General features: G+C 46.7%; 1 protein-coding gene across 5 annotated transcripts in view; it reads right to left on the bottom strand.

Annotated features, from left to right (window-relative positions):
- Window positions 1–12,764, bottom strand: part of HDAC4 (histone deacetylase 4) — a 272,183-nt gene that overhangs the window by 20,789 nt on the left and 238,630 nt on the right. For all 5 annotated transcript variants that reach the window (XM_075894192.1, XM_075894193.1, XM_037435635.2 and 2 more), the window contains 5 exons: window positions 10,353–10,475; window positions 8,787–8,910; window positions 7,480–7,648; window positions 5,778–5,910; window positions 5,200–5,467 (listed from right to left, as the gene is read on the bottom strand). In XM_075894192.1, the coding sequence (XP_075750307.1) occupies window positions 5,200–5,467; window positions 5,778–5,910; window positions 7,480–7,648; window positions 8,787–8,910; window positions 10,353–10,475 (817 nt within the window). The remainder of the gene's footprint in view (window positions 1–5,199; window positions 5,468–5,777; window positions 5,911–7,479; window positions 7,649–8,786; window positions 8,911–10,352; window positions 10,476–12,764) is intronic.

Raw genomic sequence — 12,764 nt, 5'->3', positions numbered from 1 at the left:
TCACCGTCCGCTACCGCAAGGGTAAGAACAATGCCGCGGCCGACGCACTATCGCGTGCTCCAGTTCGACACGAGGCAAGTCACGCGACTAATTCGGAACGAACTGAGAGCGAGACACTCGCGCTAACGCAAACAGCGGAGCAAACGTTAGTTCGAGCTAAGAGCGTGAACCACGTAGAGGCTGTCGTTAGCGCAGGGATTGTTTTCAGCAGAAGGGAGCTGTTAGAAGCTCAGCAGAAAGATCCATTTTGTCGAAAGGTGTTCGACGGGCTCCGGGAGCCGGGTGGTAGTGAGGCCACCGCGCACAAGGGGGCAGCTGGTATTGCTGTCGGTGCGGAGCGCTCGGCAACAGCTGGTAGTGCTGTGAGCGCGCTGGATTCATATCTGCTAGATTCTGACGGCGTCCTGCTGAGGTACATTCCATCCGACGATGACACAAGTGAGTCATTTAAAGTCGTGATACCGCGCGCGTTGAGAGGAGCGCTTCTTCGCTACTTTCATGACTCGTGCATTGGTGGGCATGCGAGCGGCCCTAAGACTTACGCTAAGTTGTGTCGCCTCGCTACCTGGCCAGGTATGAAGCGGGATGTGATTCGCTACGCCCGTTCATGTCGTGTGTGCCAAAGCGTCAAGCCGCGAGGAGGACGTCCGCCCGGCCTCATGCAACCGATTAACAGTCAGACTCCCTGGCAAATCGCAGCGTGTGACGTAATGGGCCCGTACCCCTCAACTCCTAGCAGAAATAAGTTCTTGCTGGTGATCACGGATCACTTCACTAAATGGGTAGAACTTTTTCCCCTTAGGAAGCTGACGGCTCGAGTGATTTTAGAGAAGTTGATGGAGGTTTTTACCAGGTTCGGGTTCCCCGAGCAGTTGATTACAGACAACGCGTCTTATTTCACTGCGAAGGTGTTTGTTGACACGTGCGCCGCGTTGGGCATTAAGCACAAGAAAACAACCACCTACCATGCTCAGTCGAACCCCACGGAGCGAGTCAATCGCAACATCAAGCACATGCTTGTCGCGTTCTCTGAAAGACATAAGGACTGGGATACCTATCTTCCAGAGATCGGTTTTGCATTACGATCGACCGTAAACCGATCGACTGGGTATGCGCCTTCTTCTCTGAACTTGGGGAGAGAACTGCCGAATCCGATGGAGACCGTACTCGCGGACCGCAGTGGAGTGCCAGTGGCGACATCAGCACGCGCTGAATACGCAACGCAGCTGCGCGAGAAGCTAGCGGAAGCTTTACATAAAGCTCGACATAATCTCCGCACTGCTAGGGCACAGCAGAAGGCGCAGTATGACCGCACGCGTAGGAACGTACACTACGAAGTGGGCGATCTGGTGATGCGGCGCCATCATGTTCTCAGTAATGCTAGCAAACAGTTTGCTGCCTCGCTGGCACCGAAATGGTCCGGGCCGTACCGAGTGCGAGAGAAAGTTTCTTCGCTCGTTTATCGACTCGCGAACATGAAAGGCAAACCGAGCGGCGGACCGGTGCATGTATGTGACTTGAAACGCTACATAGCACGGGAGGCGCATGAGGACTACGGTCAGTCCCCCTCCAAGCCGCGCGCGGCGGGTGAGATGGTTCGACACCGGGTCAGGAGCCCAGAACCGCGCTACTTCCTGCGTAACAGTCGGAGGCAACTATGCACGGTAGGCCGCGTTTGATATGTTCGACGCGGGGTGCAAGGGTTAGCGCGCAACACATGTGCGATTGTTAACCTGTCGTTCTTTATCTGTATCACTCTCACCGAACAGATGGAGCGCCATTGGGAACAGCACCGCCGGAACAGCAAGGAGAGGAGACCACCTCCTTACGGCCAGCCCCCACCCCCACCAACGTCCACATGGCAGCCCTACCCCACTGCGGCCCGGCCGCGAACGCCGAGGCAGAGCCACTCGAGCCGCCGCCACCGAGGGGGTCCGCGCGCGCTGCCGCCTGGTCACCAACTCTCGGCTTCGCCGTCACCATCACGACCCGCCGGTTCACAGGGAACGAGACCAGGGTCCCAACGCGGCGAGCCGACCGCATCGCCTCACGGCCGCAACCACCGAGACGTGGCAACCTGGACCAGCCAGGATGGAGGCGACCCTCCGGTGTCTTACGTCTCCTCGAGGCCCTGGCGCCGGCAGGAAAGGGCCCGAGTTGGGGTCGCCCCAGCGCACCTGTATCGCCCTTTTCAGGGGCGCACGGTAGAGGACGCGGACCGGAGGGCTAACGGGGCTTGCCTTCCAGTGCCCGCAGGGACGCGGTTCTGCGAGTGCGGCGCCGTGGTGATCCATAACTCCCACGAATTGGGGAAATTACACCGGCACCGCACCCAGGCTACCCAACCATCCAGCCGCGAATCATCCCAGGAGCGCTCCGGCGCCGCGGTTCGGGCCATGCTGGCGCGGGCGGCCCAGGAGGCGGACTTCGCGCAGTGGCTGCTGAGAGTTGCCTCAGGCCACGCGTCCAGCGAGAGTCCGCCTGCGCCGCTATCAATAACGGCTACCGTAGAGCGGGGGGCGGCGGGGCCGGGAGAGACATTGGTGGCGGCTGCATTGACACCGGAGGTGGCGTCAATGACCTTGGAGGCGGGTGAGAGAGCGGTGGGGGCTCCGGCGGTGCCCGCGGCAGACACCGAACGGTCCGAGGGCATGGACGTAGACCAGGCCCTTCTGGCCTATCTAGAGGACGAATAAAACGAATTATTCCCTCTTTGCAGTCTCTGTCGTTCGGGGGCCTTCTTAAGGGGGGAGGAGATGTGGGGAGCAGGTGCGCCCAGCCTCCCTTTCCCTTTTAGGGCAGCGCACGCGCCTGGTTGCGGGGACCCCTTCCCCCACGGCCGGCGCGTGCGATTCCCCCCCCCCTTTCCCGGCGCCAGGAACAGGTTCCCCTCTCCCTCAGCGAGGAAAGGTGCCATTCTCGTCAGGGAAAGGGAAATCGGGTCGGGGAACAAAACGAGCGGGCAAACGGGCGCTCGCTCTCTGACACCAGCGACCATCCCAGGAGGACGAACCCGCAACCCCTCCTGCGAGCCGAGGACGTCCACGACCGAGGTGTAAGCGTCAACACCTTTGTTATCTGTAGTATCTCCCCGCGACAGTGACGCGCGATTGCTAACGCTTAGCAATAAAGTGTTTGTTGTTGATCTGGCCAGTTGCCTTATTCGCCCGAACCCGTAGTAGTAGCTGCAATGAGGCAAGCTACGGTTGGGGGACGTTAACCGTGCACGGAACGACTGTGTGCGGCTGAAACATTAGCTATAGGCTTCTGCGTCAGCCGTACATAGGACACCCCCCCAACAGCACATATTGTGGCCGGGCTCTGAAATCGCATGAAGGTGACGTGGGCGAGATGCAAAAGGCTGTGATGGCCACATACCGCCACGTCACCTCCACTGATGAATGCTCGGACCACAGTCTGTGCCCAGCTGGTGAAACTTCATGGTGTCGGCACAATGCCGCAAAAGCAAAGGGTGAGCCCGACCCCAGGCATGCCTACAATCTACCGAAAGACGTGGCAGAGGCATTACTACCGGTTTATACCCGGCTTTCGGAAAGAGCCCTGCTTCAGAGGTGCGAACGCGGCAAAACGCAGAACTCCAACGAGAGCCTACATTCGGTAATCTGGAGCTTGGCCCCCAAGGAGCACCATGCGTCCCTGTTCGCTGTTGAAGCAGCTGTTGCAGAAGCAGTGCTGCGCTTCAACACGGGCAATTTGAATTCTGCAACGGCAATCTTAGGTGAAATGGACATGAATGCGACAAGTACTGGTGCCAGGAGAGCGAGAGAAAAAGACCAGCGTCGCAGCATTGTCTCCAACAAGAAAAGAACAGCCTCATTGGAACTCCGGAAGCTAGTGAAGAGGAGGCATGAGCACAGAATGCATTCAGACTATGCTTCTGGTACGTTTTGAGGTTGTCTTGTTGCATCTTCTGCAATAAAAATGTGTGCCCACGTTTTTTCTCGATTTCTCAAAACGACAATTTTCATGTGCTTCCCATTATGCCGGAGCAATATCTCTTGTTCTATCTGGGTTATCATTACGATTTCTTTTCTGTTTCAAAGATAAATGCAGGGGATGTGTCGTAAAGTAAGTTTTATTGTAATAATTTTTGGAGAAAATTCTCTAAATGGATCTTTTGTTTCAAGTGTAGATGGGGAAATTTTTCATGTCATATTCAACATCCCACAACTTTGCTTCGAAATAGCCCAGAACAATGATTTATACTTTATTGCACACTGTGAACATACCGAATTGGTTCTATAGGTTGCACATCAATATCCAAGTTACAGTTAATTAGCTAATTAGGCCTTAATTGAAAAAGTCGCAGTTCATTATATCTTTAAAACTAATTGTCACAGCAAAAAAAGAATTAGATTTTTGAAATCAGCAGTAAAATCTACATAGGCTCTCCAAATTTGACTGAGGTACTCGCAAAAATAAAAAGAGTTTTTGGAAGGTGTAGCATCCCCCCTTAAAAAGAAAAACAATACAGCACACGGCAGCGGGTGAAATGGGGAGGGAGCGTGCTGAGCTGGCCGAGGGGGGGTTGCCATAATAATAAAAAAACGGGAGATATCCAACGGGCAAAGAGGCACCAGGTGTCGGTTAGCGGGACTGCTATGGATGAATGTAGGGGGTGTATTTATTACACAAGCGAAAAAAAAACATCCACGCTTTCATGGCTGAAGCGGGGGGGTGCGTTTAATATGTAAGTGCATTCATTATGCTAGTAAATACGGTATCTAGCTAGTGACACGGCTACGAGTGCACCAAGAGAGTCATGTAACTCATTCCATACATGACATGCATGCCATGAGTTTCGTTTAACCACCTGCCATTAATTCTGTCACTCAGTACCAATTTTGATAGATATCATGGTAGCAGAACAGTCCCGAGAAGATTGTGAGTGTGGCACGTACACACCAGACACCTTGCAAGCAAATGAACCTTCTCTTAGGACTTTCTACCGCGAAAATGCTGTGGTGTAAATAAGAAGGAACTCTGGGCTATATGCAGATGAAAAGTGAAGTTCACCTGCCACATGATGTCACTTGCCGGGTTAACCTTAAAGGCGTGCTGCAACATTACAAACACCTTATGATTGAGAGTGACATTAATTTGCGCTCTCATGTTTTTCTAAAGGCCATCAAGTTGAAGTAACATGAATAAAGAGACATCATCGGTTGTGCTGTTTACCTTCCATTCCAGCACCAAGATGAAGTGAGTGCCGGTTGAGGAGGTCCCTTTGTCGCTGCTGAAGCTGCAGCAGGGTGGTGCCAGAGGTGTGAGGAGGTGGTGCCCCTTCTGCTGCTGAAGCTGATGATCCCTTGCGCGAGTCGGTGAGGTCGATGACCTCGGGCTGGTCTTTCATTTCTTGTGCGACAGCGGCTTCAGTCTCCTCTTCCACGTGCTCCACTACCTGGCTCTTGCTGCCCGCCCGAGTCAGCACTGTCTGCCGAATGTGCTAAGGACAAGACAAGAGAACGATGATCCCCAGCAGAACAGTACGAACAAGTATTTTAAAGTTATAGCTTCATCTTTCGTATAACTGAATATCAAGCACATATACTGTTGATCCCGCATATATCTAACCTGAAGGGGATTGCAAACTAGTTCGATATATCAATAAATTGAAATACTGTAACGAGCAGCATGGCTGCTCGATACATCATGCAAGAAATTTAGGACAAATCTGTTGCAGTTAGCATAGCAAAAATTGAAAAACATTCAAAGCAACGACATTTTATTGTCTCCCATGTGGTAGCTGTGCTCACCTGCTTGAGCAAGTTGTGTTGTTGCTGTTGCTCAAAGAGTTGTGCGTTGAGCAGCACACCCTGTGGCTGCAACATTGGATGTCCAAGGGGTAGTGGTGCTGACTGTGTCCTGCCCAGAGGACGATGGATGGTCCTGGCATTCGACATGGAAGTAAGCACACATGAATACTCAGTGTCAACAGCTCTTTTTGTGTCACTTTACATTTTTTTGTCAGCAAGAATGATTAGCATATTTAAGTCAGACAACGTATGATGCTCCAAGCAACACATGCATTCAGGCAAAAAAAATTTACTTTCACTCTTAAGCAATAGCTTTAAGACAAAAGTTACGAAAGTATAGATGAGAATACAACCTTTCTCAGATAAAATAAGCACCAGGATAACCAAAACAAATTTTAGTCGCTCTGGCAACTAAAATTTATCTTTTGGTAGCCCTTGCAGTCATCTTCTCTTAGAACAGGTGTACTCTGCAACGTTCATTTCATCTTAGAAGTTAAAAAAATGATGGGGGCAAATACAAGCTCATGCTATGCAAATGTCACTCTGCAGTTCAAAAGCTAAATCATGCATGCAAAGTGTGACAGCAAGTGGAAAAAATCTAAAACTCTAAAGCATAAGTAAAATCTCTAAATTCACTGTTTCAACTTATTTATTATCTAATGCTTATTTTGGCTTGAGCCCGCAAAACTTGGCAAGCCACACTACACAGGAAGCCACAAAATCAACTTCAATGGTGAAGTTGATTTCAAATGGTGAAGTGACACAGCATACAGCGTCGCCTTTTGTCCTTGTCCTTTTAAGCACTAAATTTTAAGACATGATTCATTTGATGCTTCCGAGTGAAGAGACTTTCATCAAGTCCTTCAGATGGCCAATGACGCCCAAGACAAGCTGGAAAAAAGCATTTTATGGCTGTCCCGGTGAATAGTGCTCCATTTAGAGAGTGGATGCTTCCCACTTGCTTAGCCTTGTGGAATGCCAAAAGCAAACTAGAGGTCTCCAGCAGTATAGTAGCAGCTCCAGGAGGCACTGTCAGTTACACAGCGAATACAATCGAGGCCAGTGTTGGTGAACAGATAAGATTTGCACAAGCCTACTGATAAGTAGGCTTGTGCAAATAGTATATTTTAGGTTCGAAGCAAATAATTATTTTGGCACAATAATTTCGAGTCGAGTTTGAATAGTATATACATTGCATATTATAAAGGATAAAGGGCATATTTGTCATGACCTAACTAACCAGCACAATATTGAAAAAATTGAAACAAGGCCTGAGCAAATGCCATTTTCTTGCATCAAGGAAGAAAACTTTTTATAGTAGCAGAATTTGACTCTCGGTAGAATGCAAATGATAGCCTGTAAAATATGTTACTTTATAAAAATTTCTATACATGGAGTATACAAATCAGTATAACAACCTTTTCAACTTAAAAAAAGATTAATCCATGTGAGGGTAATATCCTCATTTAACTTTGAAGTGGGGCTTTGCAGCAGTAGTAATTTCCCCTGAGTAGCTGCTTTCATGGTTTCGCGCCTCTCCACGGCAGCGAAACATTCTTTACAAAGTGTATTGTTGCAAGATCTTTGCATTGGGTTACGCTAGGTCAGGGGAGGCAAGGTTACAGGGAAATCCCTTTTCAGAAGCTTGCAGCTACGGCGGTGAGATTATTGAGGTATTGAAAGCTCGAACAAGAGTACTGACCTGTGTAGGCGTGCTTGTGCAACCTGAGCGTCAGTGATAACAGTGCCGGGAGGCGGCGCGTACATAACTTGCAGCACGTGCCCTGGAGCTCCGGGTGACTGTTCCAGGCCTTTCATCTGCTGCTGGATGTAGCCAGGACTGGTTGGAGGAGTGAACTCTCCATCTATTACTGAATGTACGACAGAACAGATTGCAAGGCACAGTAAGGATAAGTGATGACGATAAAAGGTAAATGAACAGGGCACGGAGACTGGCACTGAAGGCTTTACATGTAGCAAACTTGGGGCATAAGGCCTGCCCAATTAATACTTAGCAGAGACTTATAAAATCATCCTCAAACAGCTGAAAGTACCACGGTACATTAAATTACACTGCTTATTTAAGCCACTGCCCAGATAGAAACGGAGCTCTACAATCATGTTAAGCATCCACATGCATGCCCGTATCTCAACATTAAAAAACATATTAGGAAATTGCCATTAGGATCAAGAACCAAGTAAAACTTGAGATATATATCAACATTGATTTCATTTACATTGATGTATGGAACTTAACCAAAAGACATAATTAACTACATTGAAATAGTGAAGAACAACAGAAAATCAACCTTGTATAAAGTTTCTTAAAGAATGGTAGGTAAAAATGCTAGGAGTACATAGGTGAAAAAAAGGCCCATACACACACTTATGTACACACAGACCACCAGCATCTGTTTATGTGTCCATTTTTTTGGGGCCATATGCACGTTCTCATTGAATTTTTATCATTTCTCAAGAAATGGATTACAAGCATGCCCAGCCTGCCTAATATGTATACATTGCCTGCATGTGGGAATAACCATTTCGGAGGCACTTGTGCTACAGTGGGGCAGGTGCAAAACTGGAAAAGCAACAAAGCAAGAAGTCCAACAGATAAAAAATCACAGCATATCCATGGAGTGAATGATGATGAGTATGGCGAAGCGTCTGTCAGCCAGTCCGTACTTCCATCCGTCCGCGCTTCCTCATCTGTGCTTCCATCCATGCGTCCGTCCATCCGTCCATCCATCTGTTCGTGCGTCCATCCATCCGTACATCCACGCGTCTATCCATTCATCCGTTCGCTGCGTTCACTGATAGTCTGTCTGTTCGTCCATGCGTCAATCTAGTAAACACTCCTAGTACCTTCATCTCCTATCTCGCATCCCCTGTGGCACATACCTGCTCTATAGCAGGTATGTGCCACCAGTGGCTGCCTACTACTACTACATACATACAAGGAATGGACAAACCCACGCCTTAAGGAGCTACACCCCTAAAAAATCTCACCTGGCAATGGTGAGCAGAAAGGCAATGATGAGTGCAACACATGTGATGTGAGTGGCATCCCAAGACGTGCAGCTGCCATGGCACGGACTTGGGCCTCGGAGACCGAGTTGAGGATTTTCCCATCCTGAGTTTGCAGAAAAATGGTGCTGCTTAAACACAGAGCCCTGCTGTAATAGGTGTATCTACAGAGATTGTTGATGCGGCATAAATTCTAAGCTACGTAAGTTTATTGAAATGCTCTATCCTGCATTTTACACACATTTAAAACTAGCAGTTAAGAGCTTCAGCATATCAGAGAATGCAAGCTACCACGTAATTCATGTAATACAGTGAAATAATCTTTTTGTTTCACAAACAAAATTTGCTCTACACAACAAAAAACTTGGCGAGCGTCCACCAGAACGCAATGTGAGCCTGTCAAAGGGGATCCAAGCAAATTTCTAAAACAGAGGTATCTTAACAGCTGACGAGGATGATGAATCCTTGCTTTCCTTCTAGTGAATTCACCTTCCCTTAGCAGATTATATACATTTTTCAGGCACAAATTATACTGAAGTGGATGCAAATGCATTAAATTAGTTTGACATATGGTTACAAGGCACTAAATACTACATTTCAAGAAAGAAAATAAAGGAATGTGTTGTTTTGTGTGAGTCCCAGTAATTAATCTTAATTAGCATGTAATTAAATATTTCCTTATTTTGTTATCAGTGAGCTTCAGTTCTTGCATGAAAAGAATTGAATGTTATACCCGAAATGTGAGCATAGTTAGTTTTTGGTTGCATTTGTTTCAGGTGAAGAAAAAATTACTCTCGACATGGGCACTGGTATGCGACACGTCAAACAATCATCAAGCATGGTAGTGTCTCCCGCAAAATTATTCTCTGCTGAAATACGCAGCTGAATAAATTTAAATGACCATTAGTTTTCCACTCAGGAAGCCTGCACTAATGTGCATACTAAGTTGGAAGCTACTTGAAGAAACATGTGGTGCGTGATGTGCCTCCAAAGTTGATGTGTATGATTTCACACAGCTGTTGAAGGGGTTATGGCCATGTGGAAAAAAAAAAAATCCCAGACTTTACCAGATTGCTCCTGCTAGAAACTTGTGATGCAAAGTAGTCTCTCACAATGAGCATTCCCTTCTCAACAGCAACTTTCTTGCAATGTACTTCTTGGCTACAGTGTTGCCTGCAGTCACTTCTAATACACAAGTCCCCACTCTAAATGTCTGTGTGGCATATAGACACTGCACAAATTAGCGAACACCAAAGCCGAACAAAAATATGCTGATTAGTACATCTACATCCCAAATTAATAGGTGTAAGAATGAGCGTGAATGGCAGTGGACAAAACATTGTTGCTGTTTTTTTTTTTGCCTCATGATGATAGTGAAAGTGAAGAATAGGATGTGTGGTCCAGTGACAGCAAGATAGAAATGTGGCAATAATTACAATGGTCAGTTGCTGTTGCCTTAGTGGAAAAGGTATACAGGTCACAGAACCCTGCAGTTTAAAGCATCAGTGTGCTGGTCATATTAAATAGAACGCGAAGGGAGAGACTCACGGCTGTGCTGGTGGCCACAGGGGGACGCCCCAAGGAAATGTTGGGCATGGAGGGTGATGAGTAGAGCGCGAGATCACTGTTGCCACCCTGGTTCAGAGGATGGTACGGAGAAGTGCCAGGTTCCTGGGAACGTTCCAATCACAAGCACAGCTGTGTAAAGACTTGCGCTTGGCACGGACATGCGTGGCAGTCACTGAGCTACACTGAAAGCATAGTAGTCAACCCCTAAACTGTAAGATTAGTGAACTCCCCATGACAGGACACGAAAGAAAGGGTGGGGATATGAAGATGAATAGCGCATATGAAAGAAAAATTTTTACCTGAGTGCATGCCTCCTTTGAGATACATGTACACTTCATAAACAAAAGAGCTTGCCTTAATATGCAGGCCACGCGCCCATGCAGGTTAGCATGAACTGACAGGCTAGGATATCAGCATCATTGAAATTGCTAATTTCAGCTGCTTCAGAAACTTTTCTAAACAAAGTTGTGAGAATCATATTATGAGGTGACAATCGAAACTTTCACACCAAAAAAATTTACTGCTTGTAAATATTGACAAAATGTTTTTAAAATGACAGATAAAACCCAGATTTGTTAGCTTATTTGCAGAAAAAGGTCAGGGGAAGTTTACTGAGGTATCCAAGGTATTGAGGGACAGATATGCAAAACACGGGCAAAAAAAGTATGACTTCAAATAAAGTCTATGTAAGGTATGCTGAAAGCTGAGCAGATCCTGAACTGTTCAACTGCCTGGAGAAATCATGTCACAAGAGTTTCTCTTTCTCTTAACAGTAATTTAATTATCAGCAACTTGTGCAAATTTTCTTTGTGCTGATTTCTTTAGAGACTGTCCATATAGACACAAGATTTCAGCGAAAAGAAAAGAGAAGTAAATAGTCGTCTAGCAGTCACACCTTGAAGACATGTTGTCTAGAAGACATTGCTTCATGGCAGGAAGCTCCAGAAATATTTTAGTTTTAGGAGAAAAGCAGACACACGCACACAAAGCTCCCATGGACAAAATAACCCCCACGTTGAACAAGAATAGGTCTTGGCTTCGCTACGGTCTGCAACACTTGTTAACGGCTCAAGGTAAGAGAAACAAAACCCACAAAAGTGGTCCTCCTTGTTGGCTCAACTTGACACGTGTGCGTGTGCACCTAAAAATACGTGCCACAACTTTCCAGTGGAAGAAACAGCCTGACTGACGAATCTAAAAACAACCTCGCCCGTCTAACCAGACTTCTCGACTCCAGAAAATGCTGGTGTGGCAAGCGTTAGCGTTTCCACAAACAGCACTTACACAAAATTGGGAGATTTGGTGACAAAGATGAATAGATTCTACATGTGGTGGCTGAGATAAGCCGGTAAACATCCTCGTAAACAAATTGTTCCATCTAGGAAAGTCATGCAAGGAAAACTGGTGAAATGTGCAGCTGCCAACATAAAAATAACATCTATCATTAGCATCAGTTATATATCATAAGAGGTTAAAATATTTATAGCTATTGTTCTTTGATTTCGAACTGTGCCATTTGTTACACAGTGTATCTTTAGCTAGTCTTGCTACTTTAGTGACAGCCATCGCAGCTTATACTATTTATGAACATGGGATACAAAGAGTGCTGAAACAAAGAAAATATAGGTACCTGCTAGTAATGAAATTTAGAGAAACTATAAAATAAGTGTAGGGTGGTATTCCGCATATAAGTATACAGCAAGGTTCAAGGTGATAAAAGGATACTTCTTTGAGAAGCTACAAGGCTGATGTTGATTTCCTGACTCAATAATTGAGGTGAAAAAAATTACTAGAACCAATAATCTGTTGGATGACAGGGTCCAAAGAAATGTTCAGTCATGCTTCTATAACGTTACTTTCTCGCTACTCATCGGTGTCTACATATTGTTACATCGATAGTAGTATGGGAATGAAAATTCAGATCATGGTCTGACATAGTTTTTTTTGTTTTCGTCAAGTAAAGTGCATTGGAGAGCTGGTACAGCATTCAAAATGAGGACAAGACACAAGGAGAAGAAGTAGACAGCATGAGCCGAGACTTACAAACTGTTTTCACTCGGTTTGTTTGAGTTATATCTACCTTCCTCCCTTTACGATAGTACATCCTTTACAATTCAAGGCGGGAAGTCAGTTTTTGGAAGTCCCAGAATTAAATGCACATCCACAAGAGCACCTTCCTTTTCTGCTTACTTTGGTTTCTGCACTCATCTCGGTACTACTACTTTTTTTTTTCTCTTTTCACGGGTACTATACGTACCACGCATGTGAGCTCTCAAGAGTGCGGGCAGCCAGCGTCTATAATTAGCGGCAACCCCCAGGGTGCGTGCACTATCCCCCAGGCTGGCACGATATCTTTGGACTCGCCAAATATAAACAGAGCGCCTTTCCTTT

The sequence above is a fragment of the Rhipicephalus microplus genome, chromosome 1 (assembly GCF_043290135.1).
Source record: "Rhipicephalus microplus isolate Deutch F79 chromosome 1, USDA_Rmic, whole genome shotgun sequence".
Classification (NCBI taxonomy): Eukaryota; Metazoa; Arthropoda; class Arachnida; order Ixodida; family Ixodidae; genus Rhipicephalus; species Rhipicephalus microplus.
This window is presented reverse-complemented; position numbering and strand designations above follow the sequence as displayed.